Source organism: Carassius gibelio, chromosome A14, assembly GCF_023724105.1.
Source record: "Carassius gibelio isolate Cgi1373 ecotype wild population from Czech Republic chromosome A14, carGib1.2-hapl.c, whole genome shotgun sequence".
NCBI classification, from domain to species: Eukaryota; Metazoa; Chordata; class Actinopteri; order Cypriniformes; family Cyprinidae; genus Carassius; species Carassius gibelio.
The window spans coordinates 23,597,866-23,624,857 of NC_068384.1; the positions used below are offsets into that span (position 1 = coordinate 23,597,866).

General features: G+C 40.2%; 1 protein-coding gene across 4 annotated transcripts in view; it reads right to left on the reverse strand.

Moving 5' to 3' along the window:
* Positions 1-26,992, reverse strand: part of LOC128026863 (glutamate receptor 3-like) — a 121,050-nt gene that overhangs the window by 80,479 nt on the left and 13,579 nt on the right. For all 4 annotated transcript variants that reach the window (XR_008186556.1, XM_052614109.1, XM_052614108.1 and 1 more), the window contains exon 3: positions 5,855-6,094. Coding sequence is in view for 3 of the 4 variants with exons in the window: in XM_052614109.1 (XP_052470069.1) it covers positions 5,855-6,094 (240 nt within the window). In the remaining variant the exon portion in view is untranslated. The remainder of the gene's footprint in view (positions 1-5,854; positions 6,095-26,992) is intronic.

A 26,992-nucleotide genomic window follows, 5' to 3' on the forward strand; every position in this document is an offset into this window, starting at 1 on the left:
AATGTACACATATTACGGGGGAAATACTACCAGTTAATGGACTTTTATGATAAACTTCATTTGAATGCTGACCATCGCATGTAATACAGCCTGGTAGCCAAATCATATGGTTAATATAATAATTACTTAATTAAAAAAATATATATATTAATGAATCCATCTCTGATAATCCTGGGTTGCTATGGTCACGCAGGTTTGTTTACGCATTAAACTCGTGGCCACGAGAAAAACATTTTGTTCCCTCAACATAAGAAGTCGTGGCCACGAGAAATGGATGTTGTTCCCTCAACATAGCATCTTGAGCCACGACATAAGGATGTCGTTACATCAACAAAATGATTTTGTGGCCACAACATAATATGACGTTCCCACAAGTTATTATGTCATGGCCACGACAAAACTAAGTAAACCGAACAAGTCACCTTACGGGCACCATCAAATCTAGTGAATTTACACATTTTTATTTATTTATTTTTTAAATGTAATATTCTTGTTGGTTTATATTAACGCTTTTAATAAAACATAATTAAACACTATTTATTTTAAAGGGGGGGTGAAATGCTCGTTTTCACTCAATTTCCTGTTAATCTTGAGTACCTATAGAGTAGTACTGCATCCTTCATAACTCCAAAAAGTCTTTAGTTTTATTATATTCATGAGAGAAAGATAGTCTGTACCGATTTTTCCCGGAAAAACACGAGTGGCTGGAGGCGTGACGTGTGGGCGGAGCTAAAGAATCACGAGCGCCAGTAGGCTTTTGAGTTGAGCGCGTCTGGAAGCTGTGACACCATGAGGACAAAACCAACCAAAACAAACCATGGCAAACAGTCAGATTCAGCCGTATATTTATGATCCAGAATCAGATCCAGAGGCTGAAGTTTAACAAGAGCAGCATCAGCAATCAGTCTCTATGTGGTATGTACTGAAACTGTATATATTTGCTTAGCGGTTTTGGAAAATGACTAAGTTCCACTTTATGTTGTCTTTTTTTTTTTTTTAAGCTGTACATGTGGAAAGTGCAGTTTGATGACAACATCGCATGTTGTTTACTTGATGTGCTTACGCGCTGATAGCTAAGTTAACAACACAGAGATATTTGAAGCAGTTTTACTCACCGCATGCTGTTCCAACACACGATCGTGACCCTTTTTCGTTGGGACTGCATTATCCTTAAGAAATAAACAATGTGCAAATCCGGCGTCAAACTGGGCCTTGTTTGTAATACAAGCATCTTCGAAATGCAGGGGAACAAACTCCGTTGATGCTCTGTAAAAATAAACTCCATCCACTGGTCCCTTAATGCTGTTTCTCTTTTGGTAATCTGTGCAGGGTTTTCTTGCCCTGGCAACCAAAAACACTCCTTTTGTGACATTTCGCGACGCTTTCGCTCCGATCAGTGAAGTCTGTTGTGCTCTCAGTGCTCTGCTATACGGGAGCGCGCGCTCTTCCGGCAGAAGAGCGTGCCCTTAGGACCCATATAAGGAAATTCCGCTCCATCTAACGTCACACAGAGCCATACTCGAAAATTTTTTTTCCGAAACTTGTGACAAACCGGAAGTAATATTTTTGGAACAGAAATACTCCTTCAAACGTACAACTTAATTTTTTAAACTTTGTCCATGTTTAGCATGGGAATCCAACTCTTTAACAGTGTAAAAAACTCAGTATGCATGAAATAGCATTCCACCCCCCCTTTAACATAGACTTTGATATACTATTAAAACAAAGTCATATAAAAACCTTATCAGATTTGTGTATCTTTATTGACTGTTCATTGCAAAAATAAATACACCAATTTATACAATAAAAGCATTCTTCTGTTGTTGGTATATAATTGTTAAGTCACTATCTTTTTGGAGCATGAAATCAAATCTTCTGTAAATAACACAGGTGTCATGATGACATCAGGTACAAAGGTGCAGCTTTGATTTAACCTGCTGAATTATTACCTACAAACAGCTCTCTTACAGATCATAATTTCAAGTAATTTTAAATTGAGTTTGAGCAAAAGCATTGATATCTGAGTGGGTGAGTTGTTTACTTTGTAAGTAGTCTTTCCATTTCTACAAGTTTGACCCATTCAGAATGATTTGCAGACCAAGTGTAAGTATTATCACATTGAAAGGGCCAATGAACCAATATTCCAGAGCTTAATGAGCCAAACAGCATGATAGAGGCACTGCTTGCTGTCACATGACTATTCACCTGTGTCAGGTTGTTCCTCCTTCACATTCACCTCACACAACGTAAGTGCTCATACAATCTAATCCTACCCAGGCTCATTGTAAATACATGCTTCTACCTACATTTTTGCAAAATTCAGAAACCATACCATATGTATGAACTGCTGCAGTTTCCAGTAGAAATGAACATTAGAGGCAGTAAAACTCTGACAACCATTATTCCTGTTCATGTAAATTTTTATTTACATGGCCAAAGTTTTAATAAAGAAAGCCTAATTTTATCACAATATTATGACTTATGACAATTTTAACATGCTATGAGACTTGCATTAGTTTGTTTAGGATTTTTTTAGGGTTGTGTTTGGTTTGTCATTAAGTGATGCAATACGTATCTGAACCAAAGTAATAAAAACACAGCAATACATGCCTATACCAGCGTTATAAAAACCTGCCACAGTTGAGTGTCGACAGCACATTTTAAACCCTCTCATGGACATTTCACTTTGAAACTGTCGCAAAACGTGCAATATCAGTGTTTCTGAAATGTCACCACAAGCACTTATTTTAAATTAGCCTGGGTTGATCTAATCCCGTTTTGCAAAATAAATTCAGTTTTTGTACAGCTGATTGTTTTATTTTTAGGAGACATGTTCCTGGATCCTGTAAGAGAAACATAGTGCTAAATCCATCCCACATTCTGTCCTAAACTAACGCCAACAATCAAAGGAATGTGATAGGCCCCAAACCTAACCTTACCCTATTAATCCATAAACATTTCTCACTTGGCTGTTATTTGATCTTGGATCTAAGAAAACCTGTACTTAAAACAGCTAATGAAAAAATAATCCTTTAGATGGAATTAGATAGTGCCCCACGCCAAAACTAATAAACATTTTTGGCCAGCATCTCAGTGGCGTACCCATCCATGTCACATCAGGGTCATGTCATTTGATGTACGTGTCCATGTGATGTGCCAAATGTCAACTTGACTCAAGGTTCCTGATGAAGTGCTTTAATAAACTCTCTTAATCCTCTCCCGGGGTTCCAGTAATAAGGATTACATTTCACTGCTGCCTTTAAGGAAGGGATGCTGGCTGGGCATGAAGCTTAGCTTAAATCTAAGCCAATAATCTGAGCGAGAAGCTATAGTGCTTAATGCAACATAATTGCTATGCTATGAGTTTGGTTGGTGGGCATTAGATGCAGGTGCCTGCTGTAATCAGTAATAATTCATTATGACACATTCATTTAGTTTTCATTATTAGGTTAATTATTAAAACTATAAACGCTTTAAATGATGCTCCTTAACCCGCATATAAATTTCTTCACAAGCTATTAGAAGAATCCAACCCTGAACCATGTCATTGAACACTGAGTATCTGTTGAGTTATGTTGAACATTGAGTCGTGTTGCATTTTTATAGATGGATCTGCCTGACACGTACAAATGAGTAAATTCGCTACCTCTGTCAAAAAGGAAGGGGTCAAGAGCCTGTCCATATAAGCTTCTCTCGTCCACTTGCCGAAGTGGATCATACTTCATAATGGTGGCAGGGATTCCCCCAAGGGGAAGGGCATAGGGAAGTTCACGATTGTGTCTAAAAGTGACGCTCCCATAGTTTGAATGTAATTCATTAAACAAAAGAAGAAAAAAATCACAAAATATACATAGTTAAAGTCTGAATTTCTATAAATCTCACGATTGTATTATTGTGAATTCTTCTGGCAACAATAACTGTGTAGTGAAATCTGGTATTGTGACAGTCCTACATCATATCATGTATGTTAAAATACCAATCAATTTACATAATATACTTGGTTACATGTCCTGGAGTTTGAGAGATGCTAAAAACGCTCTTTGTATTGTCTTTTACTGAACTGAGAAGCTCCTTGGCAACTTACAGGAAATGACCTTTATATTGCAGTGAAACAAATCCAGGCGGAAGCTGCTATGAAGGACACATGGGGATGGGAGGGGGACTCAATGAGCTCTCTGAGCTAGCTCTGTGTCTCATCTAATTAGTGATGCATTTTACAGGAAAAACCATTGTGAACCCAACCGCAGGATGCTAGCGGTCTTTAATGGAACCCAAAATGCCAGTGTCACCGCCTCAAGCTTGTGTACTGCCATGAGACGCTTTGACTCATCACAGATATTTCTCAAAATAAAGTACTTGAGTTTAATTAATTGCTTGATCCGTCTGAGATGTGCGATGGGACACGGTGCAGAATGGTGGAAAGGCAGTGCGACGTCGACACCAAATAGACAGCACAGATGTTGTGACTGCCGCAGAGGAGTTGACTGATATTTGAAGTATAGGAAGAGCATAATCATTGGCCGGGAGTCTTCTGGGTCAAACGGAGATTGTGACCTCTTCATGATTAGTAAACACAAACCATGGCCCAAGAACAGGTGCACTCGGGGGAGGGGGGTGATGAGGCATCGGCACTGCTATGGCCCTGAATTTTAATTTGGTTACAAAATCATTTTAGGCTCCTACCGTTTTACTGCCACTCCTAATATTGTCCGCATGTTTATATGAAATTCAAATTTTGTTATTATTTATGTTCTACACCCATATGGATTTTTATTTCTTCAGTACAATACAAAGGGAGATGATTAGTGGGATATTCACACTGCTTCGTTTTATACAATTAAAGTAAATAGGTGACAGGTGCTGTCAAACCTCAAAAATGACAATACAATTACAGTAAAGCACTATAATAGTCCACATTACTATGTTCTAACCAGACATGACACAACACCTCAACACAAGATTTCAATCACATTGTTAATCACGAGGGCACATAACGGCTGCAAAGGGGCCTTCTTAATGATAAAATGACAAATAGGACACCCTATGGTTTCATGGACTTAACAGACACGCGCATGCGGTGGCCACTGTAAGTCCATAAGATCACAAGTGCACAAGAAGTGTTCCATTTTGGGCAGGGCCAATATGAGTGCAAGACAGCAGTGCACTTGCAAAGAGAGCCTGTTCACATGCTCTTCTGATTGACTGTCATTTGTGATTTGCTGGAATCTTATCATATTGCATCTAGTTAGACAGTAGAAATGTTAGACTTCGACTTGCAGACAATAGTCACTGATAATCTGGCTCTATCTTTCTGTATGGGGGTAGGGTTGCACCTTTATGCTTTCTTTTTCATAAAAATCACCTTTTTGTATAATTCACATTGTATAAACTCAATGTGAAAATTGCCACCTTTTAATATCCTCTGAGACAGAAGTGTGAACTTTCTTCAGAACATGTCTCTTTTTTGACTACCATGAAGGAAAGATTGATTTTATGAACTGTTTGAAATCAATAATCCTGTGCAGTTCTAATGCAGATAAACTGTATTAGGAAAGTAAGGTGAGCTATTTAATAAGTAAAGTATTTTAGGGCCCCAAATTTGTCTATGCCACTCAGAACTGGGGCACATCAGTTCTAAATCTATCATGTATCCAGAGATATCTGGACCTTTGCACCAGTACTGCAGGAGCTCTATCCAGACCCCAAGGACTCAAATGGGGCATCCATCCTCCATCATGCCCTGCTCCTTATGTGCTACAAACCCAACAGAAACAATTCAAATCAGCACTGACTCTTTAACTCATCTAGGCCGACCATTTCGCATGGTGTTCCACAGGTAACTTAGAGGACTTACCTCTGTCTGTGTCATAGAGGTAGACAAACTTGTCCCACTTGTAGTGAGACAGTAGACTCAGGATGGTGCCCTTCAGTGGAGGGCGCATCTGGATGACAAACTGCACGTCTGAGTCGATGGGGTAGCTGGGTGTGACGAAGGAGGTGTGGAGGGCCCCGCAGAAGGAGGTCAGCGTGTTCATGGACTTCTTGTCATAGAAGCCGAAGATGGCATATACCCCTCTGGAGAACTGCGAACAAACTGGAATCAGAGCAAGACAAGTTTGCTTAGTTTGCTTATGACACAGTAAACCGTAAAAAGTGTCAAAAAACAAATGCATAATTCTAAACCAATCCTACAAAATGGAATCAAATGATGTTGGCAGGTGAATAATAACCATAATAGAAAAAATAAAAAACTCTACAAACTTGGAAATTTGTTTTGACTGCATGAATATGGATAAATTATTTATTTATTTATTTTTTCCCAGCAGATGAAAGTGCTGCAATGCCTATGGCAGTTAGAACCCATCAACACACTCTTGCTTTAAACAAAACACAAAACTTCATGACTGATTGGTTGTTCCTTATTCTCCCAAAACACTTGAAGAAAATGAAGCATAATTAGGCACATCTCTGTGAACCGATAACATCCAGTTACTGAAACAGAAATCTAACGGTTTGCATAGAACATCTCATCTTGAGTCATTTACAGTATTTAGCTGGGGGCACTAACATGGTTAATTTCATATATTAATATAGATGCTAACTCTTAAAAGATATGTAAAAATGCTGATTGTAACAACAGTTTTAAAACTTTACATATAAATCATGGAATCTGTGGCTAAAATAACAGTATTATTTATTTATTTATTTTTTTTTTTACCAAAATATTAACACCTCTGCACTACTAATTTCAACAATTGTATTACTGGTAATTTTGTAAAAGTACATCTGTAAAAAAAATCAAAATATATGTTTTAAACAGTTTCAGCCCTTTGGCTGACTCCCACCAGACTGAATCTCTGAATTAGACAGCTCATCCTTTCAACCAAAGAATTTTATATAAAATCCTGCCCTTCATAGACATGTCAGCCAACTTGAATGTGCGAAATTATTCACAGGCAGAGAGCCCATATCCTCCAACAAATGTAACATAAAAACAAAGCATGGTCTCTTGCTGTCTGCATCAAAGGTGCTTGATTGGAATAAGCTACTAAGTGGACCAGATTCTATGCCAGTAATCAAAAGTCTAATCAGGCAAGTGGTTCCTAAATGCTTGTCTTCTCTATTGCTCAAAAGCTGGTCATCCATACAGCTGTATTACTCTGGCACATATGTGCGAAAACTGGCCTGCAGAGGAGTGACAATTATACTGTGTAGGGGCTAGTTATGCTGCTCGTCTCTTTTCCGGCTCTGTTGGTCTTCAACATTTCCTGTAGTTTACTCTTAATTTGGTCCAGTTTTGACACAGCCTTTCTCCTGAGGGAGAGGAGCTGGCTGCTTTCCTTCCATCAGTCGTCCTGGACTTATTAGGCCAGGCTTTGAACAAACTCAAACCCAATATATAAACTATGTCAGATGCCTCTGCTTGTAGTCATCTCTCATCTCCAACTAAAGCCTGTTTGTGTTGGCCTGTCTACCCCAACCATCTGGATGTTCCCCTAAGCTTTCTTGTTATAGGCTTGGTACCTTTCTCTTCCTGAATATCTCTCTTTTAAAACCATAACTCTCAGTATAGCTTGGTATACACAGTAAGTTTGGGTTTTTTCAAAACACTAAGTGCACACAAATACTGTTTAATCTTTTTAGTCTTAAAAAAATTGTACTACTTAAATTAGCAGCCTCAAGCTACTCTTAAGACCATTAATTGCAATTTAGTTGGTGAAAAAGACCAAATTAATCCAAATGTTTACTGCAAGACAACTGTACACTATAAATAAAGAATTAAAAAGTTTCACATGGATGCCTCATTTCTTAATTTACTTGACAAACAATTGGTTTTGACTATAAATCTTAAGAAACAAGAGTCCCTGCAATATTAAATGTATGATTTCTTTATTAACTTTTTGAAACTTTAAAGTTTTGGGTGAATTCACTTTCAGTTTTATTAAAAGTCTTAATTTGTGTTTTGTAATTGAGCTTAAGTCTTATGGGTTTGGAACAACATTAGGTTGAGTAATTTTATTTTTAAGTGGACTTAAAGTAATAACATGAGACTGAGACAAATTTCAGTGCTTGGAGTAACTATGAGCCCTGTTTTGAAGCACAAGCACTGCCTCATTGCTTTTCATTACGCAGAGAGTCCTAGCATGTCACGTTACATTTTGGTAACATGTTTACTCTGGTGACTGCGGTGCATACATCTGGGGACATTGCAGCTTAGGAAACAGTGCTAAGCAATGTTAACAGCCCTCTGAATGGCTGAAAGATCCTTCCTCAGCCCCTCCATCTTAACCTTCTTGCCTCCGAGCAACTAGTGCTCTCGTTACTGACTCATCAAAACATGCTGTGCCTTCATTCTGCTAATCAGGACATTCTCTGCATTGCAGCAGGAACGATGCATTTCCACATGCCTGACTGTTCCGAATGATCGTGAGGCTACTGGTGCTGAAACGATAAGGACCATTAGAAAAGGCTCCATCCCAATGGCTGCATTTGGGACTGAAATAATGTAATTGCAGTGTCACGCACTTGAAGCCATCTTTCGCCACCATGATTGTACATGGCCCAGAGACCTAAAGCACATTGCTGCAAATGTCAGAGTCGATCATCCAGCTTTCTGTATTCACTCTCCTCTTCTGTCCTTATTTTCCTCTCTTTCTCATTCTACCGCTTATGCTATTCCACCCACCACTACAAACATCTCACCCCCAAACACAACACTCTCACAGGAAGATAGTCCTCTGGGGATTTGAGCAAGTAATTGTATCTGCTCCTGTGAGGAGACATGTGAAGTCCTTCAAACTGTTTACTTAAAATGCCAGCCGAAAACAAGAATCTCTGTCCTCCTAATGAAGCATGTCTTTGAAAGACAAATGCTTTCAGATCATGCATCCTCTTGTATGCACACACATACATTTTCCACTCCATTTATTGCACTGTCCAGAAAACTAATGTCAACATTTCATAATGTATCTTTTTCCTTTTGGCTGTTTATAATCACAAGCTGACTCATTACAACAGATGTATAGGATTTGCAAAGCATTGCCTTTTCACTGCATATTGTACTTAGGCAGCATTCCAAGCAAAATGGATCCAAATAGTTTTGAGTTATTCTGAATGTCTACAAAGGCAAAAACTCACGCTCACTCACGCTCAAAATACACAGCAAAAAATATAAAAACATACAAAAATAAATGGTCTCACTGAGGGGAGATTGTAGGGGGAGGGGTCTTCGGAGACATTATTTATATTAAATTGTTAAATCTAGCCTCTTCAGGATTGTGCCTAATTGCTTAACAGTGACCCTTCCAGCTTAATGCACAACACTTCTACTGTTATTGAGGTGTGATAGGGTAAGGTTAGGGACAGGCTTGGTTTAAGGGTTGGTTAAACAGTCAACAGTGTACAGGGGTCAATTTGATAAAGGAACCCGGTTTAACCTTTTTATATTACATTGTTTAGTTAAATATTTTGTGAGTATTTTCTGTTGTGAAAAAAAATGTTTTTCACTGTTTATTTATGATTCAAGGAATATCCTGCTTGATATAATGAAGAACAGTATACTAATGTGAGTGTTGAAGCAATAAAAAATATATATTGTTTTGCACCAAAACGTATTAATAAATGATTAGTAAATATGTGTGAATAGGGTAAATTCAGGTCTTTCAGGACATTTTTTTTTGCCATTGAGATGACTGCTCATAAATATATTAATGATCAGTAAACATTTATAAACATTTGCAAAGGATGAATATTTCCCATTTAAGCAGTGTGGTCAGAGCCTGGTGATCTGTACGCAATATGAATCTTTTCCCCCATAAAAAGTTTCCTTATTTATACTTAACATTAACCTTCTTTTCTTTTCAATATCTGTAACAATTTAACAGTATAACAAGCAACCTTATGTTGATTACACTTCTAACAGAATCATTAAACTTAAGTGAATTTAAACAAACAAATTCACAAGCAAAACAGCATTCAGATCATATATATATATATATATATATATATATATATATATATATATATATATATATATATATATATATATATATATATATATATATATATATATATATATATGTTTTCCTTCACATTACAATGTCCTTGTTTTTTTTTTTTTTTTTTTTTTTTTACTTGATGTCATTCCCTCTTAGTGTCCCCCCCAAAGGCCATGAGAAGGATTACTGTACGTAATCATTAAGCCATGCAGGCTTTTTTCTGACCCTGCCAGGCATCCGCACATCACCAAAGGGTTGTGCCGGTCCCGACTCAGGTACTGGAACATCCAGCATTTGTGCAGATCCCAGCACAGGTACCGGAACAGAACTTTCAAAGGTATCTTTTATCCTGTCAGGAACCAGTGAGAGATGAGTAGCGTTCCAAGTGAGTCCATCTTCCAGCACATACGCATTTGCACCAGCTCTCCGTACCACCCTGGCAGGTCTATGGAATTTTGACAGTCCTTTCTTGACATGGAAGGGTTTCCGTACTCTTACTAGGCTTCCCTCTTTGATCTTAGGTACTTGTGCACCTCTCCTCGCATCTGTGTAAACTTTTGATGCAGTTTGTTTAGAGATGACACGGTTGCGCAGTTGCTTTTCTGTCAGCAGAGTAGCTTTGCTTGCTGGACCGATGTTCACCTTTGTGCGCATTTTCCTGTTGAACATGAGTTCATATGGTGACACTCCTGTTGTACTGTGTGGAGTTGCACGATATGTAAGCAAGAAGTCCTGTAGGAATGGTTTCCACGATTTCCTCTCCTGCTCGGCAGTAAGGAATGTTTCTTTGAGAACACGGTTCCAGCGTTCAATAGCTCCGTTTGCTTGTGGATAATACAAAGATACTTTCCTGTGTGTAAAATCTCTTACTGCCAGAAATTCTTTGAACTCGCTCGAGGTAAACTGTGTCCCATTGTCACTAATGAGTTCTGTGGGGTTGTCGAAGCGGGCAAACACAGCAGACAGGAAGGTAGTTACAGCCGTGGTTGTGATTGAATGTGCAAAAGCCACCTCCGGCCACTTTGTATAATAATCAATCAAAGTCACTGCATAGCGACAGTCCCAGTTTGCTGACTCACATAGTCCGACGATGTCAATTCCTACTTTCTGCCATGGACCGTCTGGCAGTGGGACTGGCTGAATTGGAGCAGCATGCGTCTTAGCGCTTTTATCATTCATCTGGCAGGTCACACATGCACTAATGCTGTCCTGCACCAACATGTCCATGCCAGGCCACCAGTATAAGTCACGCAGCCTCTGCTTGGTGGGCACAAGACCCTGGTGAGTTTCATGTGCCAGGTCCACCAGCTATTTTCTCAGAGCTACAGGCACTAACCGTCGGTGGGGGCCCCTGTATATTGTCACATCTTGAACTGAGAGTTCATCTCTAGTAGCAAAGTAGGGTTTGAGCACCGCCGGTAGAGACTTTGCTGTTTTAGTTCACCCTTTTTTTATCTGTGCCCTGATGGCAGTAAGCTCTGGGCATACTTCACATGCCCCAGCGACGTCCTTTGCTGAGAAAGCTTTCAGTTCTGTGTCCAGCAAAGCTACAAGTTCGGGCTCAGTCACTGGCTCTGCATTCTCTTCTGATGGTAGGGGCAGACGAGAGAGACAGTCAACAGCATAGTTTTGTGCTCCTGCACGATACACCACATCGTACGTAAAGCAAAGCAGTCTGGCCGACCACCGGGCAATACGCATTCCCGCGCGCCCAAGTCCTTTTGTGTGTAGCAGTGTGGTCAGAGCCTGGTGATCTGTACGCAATATGAATCTTGTCCCCCATAAAAACGTCCTCCACTTTTCCACAGCCCACACACAGGCTAATGCCTCCTTTTCTACAATGGAGTATTTTCGTTCTGCAGGGTTAAGTGAACGTGAGGTAAAAGCAACTGTGCGCTCCATGTTATCAGCATGCATTTGTGTCAATATGGCCCCCAACCCATAATCCGAAGCATCTGTAGACACAACTGTAGTAAGGCTGGGGTCAAAGACAGATAGTGCTGAACTGGTTACGATGCGAGTCTTGACCCTGTCAAAACTTGACCGTGCTGCTGCCGTCCACTGAAAGGTATCGTCACGCAGGCAGTCTCGCATGGGCTCCACCAGGGATGCATAGTTTTGCACAAATTTTGCGTACCAGGCTGTGAGCCCCAGGAATGAGCGCAGTGTGGTGGCGTCACTAGGCACTGGAGCAGCTGTAATAGCCTTGAGGTGGTCTTTGTCTGGCAGCAAACCCTGAGCTAAAATGGTGTGTCCAAGGAACCGTAAGCGCTAGTCTGGTTGAAGTGACATTTTTCATTGTTGAGCTGGAGACCAGCTTCCTTTAGCGCATCAAGCACCATCTGCAGGTTACAATCATGCTCCTCCTTTCCTGTGCCATAGACTATTACATGATCAAGATAATTATGGACCCCCTTAAGATCTTTCAGCACCAGAGACATCACCTTGGAGAATGCACTTGGAGCTGAACACAGTCCATATGGAACCCGACGAAACCTGAACAGCCCTTCGTGCGTATATAAATGCAGTCATATCTCTGCTTTCCTCTGCCAGTAACACCTGATGATAAGCATTGGCTAAATCAATGGTGGAGAACACAGTAGCTCCACGCATTTCAGAGAAAAGATCATCCATATGGGGAAGTGGGTGACTGTCCATCACTACCGCCTTGTTTGGTTCACGTAAGTCCACGCACATTCTCACTGCACCATTCTTTCTTCGTGTGACGACGATGGGGGATACCCATGGAGATGCATCAATCCTCTCTATCACATCCATTTCTAACAATCTCTCCAATTCAACAGAGACAACTTGTTTAACCGAGAGTGGAAGTCTCCGCAGCTTTTGTTGAACAGGTTGAACGTCTTCCCTGACTTTTACATGGTGAATGAAGCCTTTAGCAAGACCTAGCTTCTCCCCAGTCACAGCTTTGACTTTGATCTCTCTGATCTCTGTCACTGGACCCGCAGGTGAGAGCACGCTGTTGTTGTCAATAGAAAGTCTCAGTGCTCTGAATAAGTCCATTCCCAGCAGGGCCGTGCAGGTCTTCACGAGGTACAGTGTAGCTGGTACTGTAATGGTCGCATACTGCACTGTAGTTAACATGCAACCTAGCACTGGAACGTCAGCTTTGGTGTAAGTCACTAACCTTTTTTCTGGCTCAGCAAGCGGCACACCACTGAAGTGCGTTCTGTAGAGGTGCTCAGGAATGATTGACACCGCCGATCCCGTATCCACCACTAACTCCACAGTTGTTTTTTTCCTTTATGGCTACTGTGCATGTAATTTTGTCATCTTGTTGTCCATTTTCTATCATTCGCACCGTATTCATTTCCAAAATAACCACTTCTCCTACTTTGGCTGTGTTTTGTTTGGACTTATGTCACACCCAGGGGCGGCTATGCTTTGACTAAGCCACACCCCTTCTCAACTTCCACCTCGAGGAGGTCCCCAAAGCCAACCCAATGGCCAAACAACACGAGAACAAGTAAGTGATAAAACAATCTTTATTTAAATATTTAAAAATAGCTTGGGGAATAGGGAAAGGGCAATTAAAACTAAACTCTGACTCGGCCCTCCAGATGGGCTATGGCCGGGAAGAGGTCAGGGAGCAAGGGGGCCACGGGGATCCGGGGCGTGGGACTCGGGGCCCGGCCAGAGTCTTAGGTATCCGTAGCGCCCTCCTTCTTCCTCCTCTTCGCTGAATACAACTCACGGTAAGTACTGGTTCACACAGTTCGTTCTCGGGGTGCTCACTCTCTTTCTCTTCCTCCACAGGCAACGGCTGGGACGCAAAGGCACAGTTAATTCGGCTTGGTTTTGCTCTCACCTCTTCGCTGATTGCAGCTCACAGTAAGTACTGGTTCACACAGTTCGTTCCTTGGGTGCTCACTCGCTTTCTCTTTCTCCACAGGCAGCGGCGTAAGTACAGGTTTCCTCGGTCTCTCCTCGTGTTACCCACTCTCTCTCCTTTTCTCTCCACAAGTATCAACTTGGGCACAATAGCACAGTTAGTTTGCTTTGAATGGCTCTCACCTCTGGGCTGGACACAGCTTACTGTAAGTACAGGTTTCGCTCTATTTCTCCTCGCGTTATCCACTCTCTCTCCTCTTCTCTCCACAGGTATCAACTTGGGCACAATAGCACAGTTAGTTTGCTTTGAATGGCTCTCACCTCTGGGCTGGACACAGCGTACTGTAAGTACAGGTTTCGCTCTATTTCTCCTCGCGTTATCCACTCTCTCTCCTCCTCTCTACAGGTATCAACTTGGACACAAAACACAGTTACTCTGCTTTGGATGGCTTTCACCTCTGGGCTGGACACAACGTACTGTAAGTACAGGGTTCGCTCTATTCCTCCTCGTGTTATTCACTCTCTCTCCTTTTCTCTCCACAGGTATCAACTTGGGCACACACGGCAATACACAGCAACCCACAGCAATATACAGCACCACGTCAAAATTATAGGTTTTCACAGCACGAAGACTCACCCACCACACTCAGTGTACGAAAAGGACACCCGTCTTCCTTCACTTCGCTTGGTTCGGATCTGGCGATGGAATATGCGGCCTAGCTAGTGATGTCGTCGTTGTGACTACTTCAATAAGTATTCCTTCGGCTCTCCCACCACGCTATATTAGGGGTAGGGCCGCCCTCCTCCTCCTGGGGAGATCTACACAACGCCAGGTCAATATACAGGGCACTTTCGGCTTGCTCTTAGTACTCACATCAATGCCGCTTCCAATCCCCTTTTTCACGTCGTCTCAATTCGCCGTATAATCCGTTCACTTCTCAACCTTTAAGGTTCGCGATGTCTTCACAATCATACAATTCCAGCCTGAGGGAGAGAGAGAGTTAGACAGCCACCAGCAGCGCACCAAGACGGGCACGACACAGTGCTTCACACACACCAGAAAGAGCTCCCAGACTGTGAAATAACTTGGCCTTAAGTACTGCCTTGTCCAGCGTATCCTCCAATCACCAACCGCTGTCCCTAACTAGGCACAGGTGCATCGAATTCCCTGATTTTCCCTCTTACGGCGCTACCGGAAGTTCCGGTGTTCTGTTTTTCCGGTCCGGGCGGAAACACTTCCGGGCGGAACCAAACTTCCCGAATTTTGGTTCCGCCCCTAAAGATCGTCACCTTGTGACACTTACATACACGAGCAAAGTGTCCGCTCTTATTGCAGGTTCGGCATGTCACTTTCCTTGCAGGGCAGTCCTGAGCATTTGCCATGTGAGCTGCTGATCCACATCTAAAACAGCTTTGATCCTGTTTCAGTGCTGCTGCAGGCACTGCGGAGTAACTGCTCTTTGCTCTGGTTCTGAATGGACGTTTTGGTCTCGCCTTCACCACGTGCACTGGAGCATGCGGCTCCGAAGCTAGAGTCTGTGTCCGATAGCTGCTTCCACTTGACACGCCAACTTTACTGCTGTATCCAGAGTAAGGTCTGCCTCAGTTTGTACTAACAGTCTCTCACGTATTTTCACACAGCTAGCGTGCTCAATAAGTTGGTCCCGTATCATTTCATCTGTATTACCAGCAAACCCGCACATAGTAGCTAACTCACGAAGCGCGCCCACATACTCAGCTACAGTCTCATGTGGTCTCTGTACTCTTTGCCTGAACTTGTGTCGTTCCACCACAACATTTATTGCTGGATTGATATGTGCACGCAGTGCAGCCACTGCTGAATCATAGGTTGTACCTACGTTCGTGAGTGTATAAAATACACGTTGGCCTTCGGTGCCCAAGCAGTGTAGGAGAATTGCATGCTTCCTCGTATCAGGTAATTTCTGAACATTTTCATCCACATATCGAACGGAATAGTGGGTTGTCCACTGCATGGCAGGAACAATGCAGGGAGAGGCACACCGGCAGTTGCCATCCTCGTCACCAATTTGTTACGTTTTTACCTTGTAATAGTCACAGCAGAACAGATGAGAGCGGACACTAGCTTCAACCTCACTTGTTTCTTTTTTTTTTCTTCTCTTATGCTTTCAACCAAACGTTCATACCCATGTGAGCTACATCGCCCTCTACAGGTTAAACCATAACTCAATACACAACAGCCTTGTTTGTAAAACAAGCATCTTCGAAATGCAGGGAACAAACAAAAACACTTGCACAACTCCATTGATGCTCTGTAAAAATAAACTCCATCCACTGGTCCCTTAATGCTGTTTATTTTTTTGTATTTTTTTTTTTTTGGTAATATGTGCAGGGTTGTCTTGCCTTGCAACCAAAAACACACTTCTTTGTGACATTTCGCTCTCGCTCTGATCAGTGAATGTCTCTGCTCTGCTCTACGGCAGCACGCGCTCTCCCGGCAGAAGTTCCCTTAGGACCCATATAAGGAAATTCCGCTCCATCTAACGTCACACAGACCCATACTCGAAAAAAAACTTTCCGAAACTTGTGACGAACCGGAAGGAGTACTTTTGGAACAGAAATACTCCTTCAAACGTACAACTTAATTTTTGAAACTTTTTCCATGTTTAGCATGGGAATCCAACTCTTTAACAGTGTAAAAAACTCAGTATGCATGAAATAGCATTTCACCCCCCCTTTAAGATTGGGTATTGCAAAAACAGGAACAAATAATGAATAGTCTATTTGTTAAGATGTGTAAATAGAAGTCTACATTTAAATTAAACAATCAAATGTCAATCATTAGGTAATGTTTAGAGAGTTCATTAGTAAACATTAACAAGAACATAATCTCATATTTCCAGATGTGACTATGATCTGTAACTAATGATCTGTTAATCATTACATAATGTTTGCCAATTATTTATCAATGGAAGTTATTATAAAGTGTTACCAAATGTTTTTTTTAAATGTTGGAATGGCAATGAATGATAATATTTTACCGTCATATATACTGTAGGTGTGTATGTAAGATTTTGTGATTGTATTTAACACACAATCAAATAAAGTCTGCATTATTTGTGGCAGCTTGCAATATTAGCAAAACATGAAACGTTTTGCCTGAGGTTGATACATTAATTTATCAGCCTTCATTAATTAGTATCTTGTTTCACAATATTCTGGAAATCACCGCTTTGTAATCATTATAAATATCTAGATATTTTTAGCCTTTGTATGTGTCAGAGAAAAAGAAAGGTATTTTTAATCAGAATATTAGCAACACAGGAAACAGCTATATTTCTCAAGTAAGGAAAGTTTTCATCTTATTCCCGTTTGGGGTGAATTCATTACAAGCAGTATTTCAGAGTAGCATATGTTGGAGAATTGTACAAGGCCAGTGTGACCAACTATATTGCATATTGCAGTAGCATGGCATATAATGACGTATACAAAAAATACTTCTTCCACAACGACTCTCAGTCCAAATAGAGCAACGTTGTCATCACTCTTAAATTAACCTATTAATGACTTATAGTTGTCTCTGCACATTAAACAAGAATAGGACAAAAATACCTCATACATTACCTTTAAATGTTATCTTTCCTTCTTAAAAGTAAAACAGAAAGAAGTGATGACCACCAATTCCAGCAAATAAGGAATGCGGACATTCTGTTAATTCACTTTAGCATTTGCTGCAATCTACTAGTGTAGTATTATGGCGTTTCTGCTAGTATATCTAACACATCTTGAATTCTCCACAGAGGAAATGTATTACAAGGGCAATGGTTGCAACAATCTCCTTCTACTTCTGGGGGTTTATGACTGGGGTTGATGCATGTACAGCTTATGATATTCTGTAATTGGATTTCCAGAAAGCTGTTGACAAAGTCTCTCACAACTGCCTAATCCCCAATCAGCAGTGCAGCGTTGAGCATTTTCCTATAGCTGGGTAGAGAGCAACGGAAGCATGCAGCCCAGAGATGTCATTGTAATATCAAATGGCATGAGGGGATGCTGGGGATTTACTGTAGCATTTGACAAAACACAACACATTTTGCAGTGCATTCAATAATCTCAAGAGGAGAACAAGCTATCATCTAACCCAACTCATATCTACTAGATAGTGTATCAGGTAATGAAGCCAGTGATGGTCCACTGACATTGAAAAACAATTACTCTTTCCAAAAGACTAAGGATAGTTATCATTGTAAAACTTACCAAAAATATTTTAGTAGTACCATGGTGTTAGATCATGGTACTGAATGATTATTTTCATATCCCACATTATTTATTTGACAATCCAAAGCCCACTGTAATGCCATGGTACATTTTGTCTTGTTAGTGAAAACATTAGCTTTCCACATTTCATCTAATAATTTATAATTAAATTACAGTTAAGCTTCCTTGTTCTTACAATAGCTGGTTATGTTATAAGCTGGCTATGTTTAGATATTCTTAATGTATGTACAGTATCTTTATACCAAACAATGTTTTAATTTATTCAGCCGAAACAAAAACTGTCATAAACAGCTGGTTTTCTCACAAAAAAAGTTGTTCTTTTTCACTACTACAAAGTGTAAAATGTTGTGTGGGTATTTACATTTCAGTGAGCAAGTGCTTCCTTAATGATCAGAAGCTGTCTGAAATCACTGAATGAAACTGTTCAAACTTGCGAGATTTCAGGATGGTTTGTTGTAACAAAAACTGTAATGCAATTTATGTCACGTATACACAAAGCTGAGACCTTGGACTGAGTATTTCTAGCAGCTAACTTCAGCATGCTAGTCGCCCCCGTATCTGAAGCAAGAGTGGGCAGTGTGCCTCGCTGAGGAGAGAGCTCAGGGAAAGTAGTCAAGGAGGCCATTTGCAAATCGACTCTTTCTCTGGGTAACTTAGCTGCAGTTTCCAAGAGAGGCTATTTTCAAAGGGGAGAGACGAGAACTGTGGGTGGTGTGTGTTTCAGCTGGGTTTCTTGTAAAGCGGGATGAAAAATAGAAGCTCATGATGCACCATCTAGTCTCTCTCTTTCTGTGCTTGTCTCTTTTCACTCAGCTTTTCTGAATTCTTAGACTCAACTCACTCATATCACCCACATATCTATCCATCGCAGCCTCCTCCACATCACTGATGTTAACCTGCAAACAACTGATCGGCTCTTGTAACATAGCTTTTACCATAGAGGTGTTCTCAAATTATATGTAGGAATTCATGACAAGCAGTGCCTGATAAAACCCCTATCCTGGCAAGAAAGGGATTTGTATTGTTTGCTTGATTAAGGGCATGAATTTAAAGCAAGTCCCCCAAGGCACTCTCTTTTCAGCTCTAGTGTTACTGTCCAGAATAACTAAACAGGCCACAGGCGGCAGGGGAGAGGACTCTTTAACCTTGAAGATATCATGTAAAGAATGCTCTCCGCTTCTCTCTACCTCGCACTCAAGCCTACTTTCGGTCTTTAAGAGTAGACAGTCCACTTTCCCATCTCAGCTTTCAGGAGTCGCTGCTGAGGTTGTAATGCAAGAGCAAAGAGGGACTCCTGCCCCTTCTTCATTACAGGCTCAGCCTCAAAATCCCTTTATTTCAGAACTTGGCAGTATAAATATATATATATCTCTGCATATCTTATGCTTCGCCTGCAGGCACCCCGCAGATGTGTCTTTTAAGAGTAGCTCAGTGACTTGAGGTAAAAACGTACCAGAGACCATCAAAGGGATGCAGGCTGCATCCCAGTTTGCAACGCCCTAATCAACGAGGATGTCCTACTTGTTTAAAACCAGTTCAAGTTTAGTGGTAGAGAAATTCCCCTTCTCCCTCCTTCAAATCTATCTCTATAGTCTATAGCATTCAAATTAGGAAGCAAACAAAGTCATCGTGGGGTGAGGATGCAGTCGGCACCGCTCAGAATCCTCTCATCACTGACACCCCACATGGAAAAAACCTATATAAACATATATGTTTCAATATATGTTTTGATATAGGTTTTTAATGTATGTGAAATATATCAAATTGACCGTTTTCCTATATTATATGTACATATATGTACATATACTGTATGCACACACACACACACACACACATATATATATATATACACACAGAAATATGAACACATATGCACACATATATTTACACAAAAACCTGCTAGGCAACATAAAAGTCCAAAATATAAAAATGTACATTATGTATTTACAAGAACAATCAAATAGTACAAGAACAAAAATAAGACAAAAAACTGAACAGAAAAAAAAAATATATATTATCTTTATTATTCTTTGAAGGTCTGTCTTGACGCGCCTCATCATCCTCCTCCTCCCAATGACGTTTGATAGGGTGTCCGAGATTTTTATTTTTTAATTTATTTTTTTGGTGCACAAATATTTAGCGGATGAGCTTTTCTTTCACACGGATCTGGTGTTTTGGAAGAGTGAAACTGATGTTTTGAAACCGTGTCCCAGAGTGGATGTATTTAAAAACGCCACCTTTGTGTTTCGTCTGGATGGCGAAATCCGTACATTTTCGGAAAATATAACGTCATCAGCCCACGTCTCGCCCCTAGTCAAACATCACTACATCACGTAACAGCAACAAAGACATGAACAAACACTCAACTTTTTTTTTTTGTTTTATTCCTTGTTCGTTTGTGTACCACACGCAAGGTTTATTAGCAAATCCATGTCTTCTTCTTAGTTTTAAGTGTATCTCTGTGGCAGAATTACAGCGCCACATGCTGGTCTGGCATGTATATTATATCGGTTTAGTGTGGACGCGGATATTTCTTGAGACGAGGGAAAACAATATCGGGGGTCTGTCTCCATGTGGAAGGGGCCGAAGAAGTAACGGGTACTTATGGTTATGGATAGAATGTATGTAGAAAATATGAGCTAGACATCATGTATGACAAAAATTGAGATATGAGCTACAAAATGAGCAGATCCTGCCATTAGCTATATAGCCTAGAAGACATATCTTGTATGTGTAGGGCTTATATGTGGATATGAAGAAGCAATACAGGAGACCTATATTTCCTGTATATGCAGATATATGCACCTAAATTTTAGCCTATATGTGTCATAATCTGACCTCAGAAGACTACAGAGAGTAGTCCGGACTGCTGAGCGAATCATCGGTTCAACTCTCCCATCTATTCAAGAACTGTACTTATCCAGAGTGAGAAAAAGGGCTGTCAAAATCACTCTGGACCCCTCACATCCAGCACACTCCCTCTTTGAACTGTTGCCATCTGGTCGACGCTACAGAGCACTGAGCACTAGAACGAACAGACACAGGACCAGTTTCTTCCCTCAGGCAATCCATCTTATGAACAGCTGACAATAATGGCGAACACACTACACTTTATATTTATATACACACACACTTTATTTATCTAACACACATACTTAGTATACACTTAAATTTTGCACACAATATATATGTACATACATAACTTCACTTTGTAATATACCTGCCTACAATTGTCATTTGTATATTGTCATTCACTGTCTACATATTTGTATTTTTTATTCTTTTATTATGTGTTTTATGTTCTGTCGCTGTCATTCTGTTGTACTGCGGAGCTTCTGTCACGAAAACAAATTCCTCGTATGTGTAAACATACCTGGCAATAAAGCTCATTCTGATTCTGATTCTGATTCTGATATATATATACACATATATGCAGCATATATGTAGCATATATGTGCATATACACTGCATATAGGTTTCATATATATGCATATATCCACATATAGGTTCTTTCCATGTGGGACTGGCCTTCATTAACAGCATCCTTATTTGGCTCACACATCCAGCAGATTTTAGAGTCTGTGATACCAGTGGGCTGCACAAGGAGGATGAGAGCAAACGAAAGACAGTAATAGAGACAGAGGAGGCGGTGTGTTCACAAGAACCTGCAGTCCAGCAAGAACAGCAATGGCGATGTGAGGGATGAGGAAAGAAAGATTACCCAAGAGGCCCTCGGGTTAACACAGAGCCTGGGTCAGGACCACAAAAGGGAACTCACAGGTGATAGAAATGGCAGCTACTCGAACGCTGAGACAGCCAGAGTTTCAGAGCTGCTGACTTTAACAGAAGTGAAAGATTGGCTGCCGTGAAAGTCTGTGGTGCTTATTCTGCGCAACCAGGTTCCCAGGTCACCCAAGCTAGCATAAAAGCACAAAGACAGGCTTAGGAGCAATTGTCCCTTTTCAGATGTCTTTAAACAGTGCTTCACTTCTGACGGATCACATTTTTCCCCTTTCTTTTGCAATTCCGAAAAAAGGACATCTGAGCCAAGCGCAGCATTGGGAGCTTCAAGCATGGAATCGCTCCAGATTGTCTTTTCAGTTTGCAGCTGGATAGGATTAGGGATCATATCCGCCTGGGGTGAACTTTCTGATCCACATGCAAGCCTAACAAGAAAACAATCCAGCTGAGGAACTTTAGGGGAAAAGCAGCGAGAGCCCACGCAAAGAAAGAGGTAGAGAGTTATAAATAGGAGCCATGTGTCAGGCCTTGCATTTGCAGACTGATTTGAGAGTGACTTAATATTTCATTACCTGCCACACAAACAGCCATGGTCACATAACGCCAAGCTGAGAAGTCTTCCTATGGAATCTACCCACAGCTTCTGCTCGCTGATGTGTGGAGTGCCGAGAACAACTGCTCAAATGAACTACTTCCTAAGGAACATGGGATGAATGTGGATGAGAGAGCAGACATCCTGATTCTTTAACTCGCGGAATTGATTAGGGTCAGTGTAACCCTAAAATTTCAGTAAACCACAAATTCCAACAAGAAATAAGAAAAGTACAATATACAGCCAGACATTATCATGAACTAAGCTTAGTAAAGTAGCATCTGTTTCAGTTACTGGAGCTGGATGAGCATCTGATATACAGTGTTGCCAGCATTTGACATTTGTGAATATTAGGAAACATCTGAATTGCCTTTACTGACCAAACAGAAAGTAACCCCCCCCCCCACACACACACAAAAAAGTGGCATAAATGTAAGAATATAACATTTTTACTGATTTCATCATACATGTTCTCAAATATAGATCTACAATAATTAGACACTATGTTTTGTCTTGGATTCAACTGACTACTATAATGCAACACAGTTGTAAGCAGTATTATTCCAATACATTTTGTCAACTGACACTGAGGAATCAATCAAAATTGTATCCAAATTGCAATACAGTTGGGCTGGGGGTTCTATAATTGTGAAAATGTCAATAAAAAGCTAGAATATCAAAACTGCTGGATGTTATTGATGTTCATATTGGTCGTCTTCTCTCTATCTATCCCTCTCTGTCTTTTTTGTTATTTTTTTAAAGCAGTCTTTAGCTATTGTATCTTGCTCAATTTGACCAGCCTATTTGACACCTTAGTTAAAGATCAATGGTAAGTGATGATACCCCATACACTTGGATAACATTGCTCCGTCAAACCTTACTTTGAGTCAAGTAACAGAGAACAGAGGGGGCACTGCATCTTAAAGCTAGTCTATAGAACATGTTGGGCATCTTAAGCATAATAGGAAATATATCAAAATTTGAATTACAGCAAATTTCTTTAAACCAGAGTAGCATTGGCTGGACTCTATTCTGGTTCTATTTGTAGCTAGCTGATGGAAGACTGCATTCCATAGATAGATCATTTTATCATATGAAATCTTCACATATTTTTCCTACTTCTGGCCTGCATATGTACAATCTTATCAGGTGTTTGTGCAGACACAGATAATGTGCTAATCTTGTCCATTTCAGCATTTCATCACTTTAGAAATCTAGTAGATTTATGTGGTTAAGCTACACCAAATGTTAACTTCCTCCCTAATGATGCCATCTTTCCTGCAGGGCAATGGTTTGGAAGCTATCAGTGTGCCTGGGATTGGGAGAATCAGCTCTTAATCCAGGGATCTTCATTAATCTTGACTGGGTCTGGAGACGTATGTGAGTTCTCTGAACAGGCTACTGAAAGCTTGCCAAAATCATGCTCCATAATAAACCTGGGATGGCAGCTATTTAAAAGCCTGTGCTAGTTCTGCACACTCCATTCAAATGTGACTTTTGTCATTGTTTGTTTCTTTCTTATGCCTCTTAAATACATATTCCACAAAGCCAGAGCAAGGAACAATTGAGGGGTCCTGGTGCACCAGAGTAGATAATGGTAACGGTTTTCCATTATTCCCTAAGAAAGGCTGAAGCCCCCTGAGTGTTAAATGTATTTGAAGACATCACTCTGACCTTCAGAAGCACAACAAAGCTGAAACATAGACCTAAGTTGGCAAAGAAAAAGAGTACAGGCTGAGAATACATCAGAAAAAGTACAGGCACTACAGCACAGAGATCCCCAGGTCTCTAATAACTGATATTATGAAGCTTGAGATTTGAAAAGGAATAAAACATATAAAAGTCAATTTTATGTTTTTAAATAGACTAAGAACAGTAAAATGTGTTTTGAAGAAGACCTTTTTTTCCTACACTGGGTGTCCCAAGCATAAAAGCAGTTTTGAAATTCAGAATTTATCCCTAAATTGTGTAAAGTACAAAGAGTGCTTTTATTTCAGCTGAACAACAACAGGATAACAAGAATTTACTTAATATGTAATGTTGTGCCAAGAACCATCACCCCATTTTAATCTGAAAAAGTTTACATATAATAAACATTTTATTCAAAAGCAAATAAAAAAAAAGAGCGGAGTAAATGAAGATTGCGTGAGTATATAAAATTCAAAGAGAATTTTAATTTTCTACCTCAAAATTGGTTTTGTCCTTCAAATCCATAACATTTTTATAGATTGTACAACTTGTACAGTCACCTCAGGAGCATTGTGCTCACATATGAAAATGATTTTGTCCTGGAAGCTCATTTTGAAATGGTTAAACTGATGGATTAGTTGAGCAGTCCCTGGTCTCTCTTTCTGTTCACGCTTTCTGAACTATTCGATGAATCTTTGAAAGAACAGTGCATCCTGTTTCCCCCTACCCTACTGCTGGTTTGTCACAATCACAAAGCCCTTTTTTTTTCTTCCACAGCTGTGACGCATGAGGGATAAACAGTCCATAATAACAAGTCATTTTCATTTATGTGATTGTGCACACCAGGAGCGTGTCATAAGGTTTGCCATAAACCATCTGCAGCTTTGCACTGCAGATAAACGTTTTCAAAGCATAAATGAGATTTTATGAGGCTGTGGGAATGTTTACTCTTATACTTATCATCATTCTGATATCATCTTCAATAACAACAAGGGCAAGATCTGTCATCTGTTGATTTCTGCCTCAAAGTGATTTAGGAGAAAGGAACTTCTTGAAACATGGTCCCACGAAAACAACAGGTAGATAAGAGCAGCGCTCCATCTAATAAGAACTCAATGCCAGACTGGCGCTACTATTGCAACGCTGACAAAACATCCCCTTGGTTTTGAAAATGGTCAAAGTGCTACTTCAGCTGGATGGATAGTGTAAATAGCACCTCAAACAACGAGAGACTTGAAAGCCGCTGTTTTATCAAACAACACCTGCGAGCACCAGTGATACCAGGATAAATAAGACACAACTACTATACTCCTCAGCTTCCCTTTGATATTGCCATTAAAAATTCATTGTGTTTTATTTGCCTTCAAGTGAGTGAAGTGTTTGTTGCCCCTGTCTTCCCAATGCTATCTCTTAGGATCTCTCCAGAGCTCGATTCTGGGAACAGATAGCGGTGATGGGTCTTGTAATGTTCTTTGAGAAATAAAGCCTTAATTAAACCTGATTTCATAACACTGTCCACCACCGCCTCACTCCACAGGATGATGTCATTGTTCTCATGTAATGGCCAGGCCTGTGAGATCATGTCGCTTTGGCAAGGGCAGTTGTTCAGGACGAAGGACAGCGGCAAAACAAACAATACAAAAATCTACTGGTGGAAGGACAGGGCATGGAGTTAGTGTCCTTTACTGACAAAAGCACATTCCATAACATCTGATTGTCTTGCTGCCGCTTTGGACCTTGAAACCCTGCAGCAACTTCACTGATGAACCACCATACCCTGATGACCATGGACAATGACTGTCTCTAAGGGACCTTTCCAGCATACTGATCAGCATACAGTGCATCTGCATATATATGCCAGTATATTGCTTTTTTTGTGCTGTCTTTTCTTTAAACATGAGTCAAATAAAAAGAAAAACTAGAAATTTACAGTATTTTCTTAAGAGAAATTGTGTGGTACTGTACGTGCCCATGCACACACTCTGAGTCATCTGAGTGGTTTTTTGCAGGTTGCTAGGGTGTTGTAGGTGGATGTGATTCAAAGGGCTCATCCCCATGTCTAAATGATATGGACTGAGTTCTTCTTTCAGTGTAAGTCTATGGGATTTATTTCTTTCTTTTTACAGTATTATCATTTGAAGCCGAGTCACAAAAAGAGCTTAAGGATCCCGAGCAGGCCGCAAGGGGGAGGTAGGATTTCAGCCAAAAAAAGAAAAAGAAAAAAGTAGCATGATATTATTATAAAACATTTTTCATTATGTTTTCTTAAAACAAGACAGAAATCATGGAATTAAAAGTCATTATTTTATTGTATTGAAAAGCTCAGTTTTCAAAAGTAAAACATGATTTAAAAAGCGGAAATCAGAATTTTGTGTTCTTTTTTTGTAAGAAAAAATACAGAAACACTTTATTTCTATAGTCCACTTCTATAAGTAACTTGTCAAGTCCATGTCAACTAGCTGTCATTAGAGTATTAGTAGACTGTCTGCATAATATCTGCTAACACTTTATTTTGATGCTCCTCAACACATTTTACTGTGTGACTGCAAATACATAACCATAACCCTAACATAACAGCCCTTTAACAGTCTAATATGAGTTAGGTGGCAAGTTTTAAATTTATTTATAGGCAGTAGAATGTCTGTTGAGGACCATCAAAATAAAGTGTTACCAATTATGCAAATAATTTTGAATTTAGTTTACAAATATTTCATCTAAATACTGTACATCTAAAATTAATAGTGAAATATTTAACACATGTATATATATCCAAATTGTACATTTACTGTATATAACTGAACATGTACAGCTCCCTATATACTTGAGAAGGGGGTCCCTTGCAGTGGCATCATAATATTTGGGG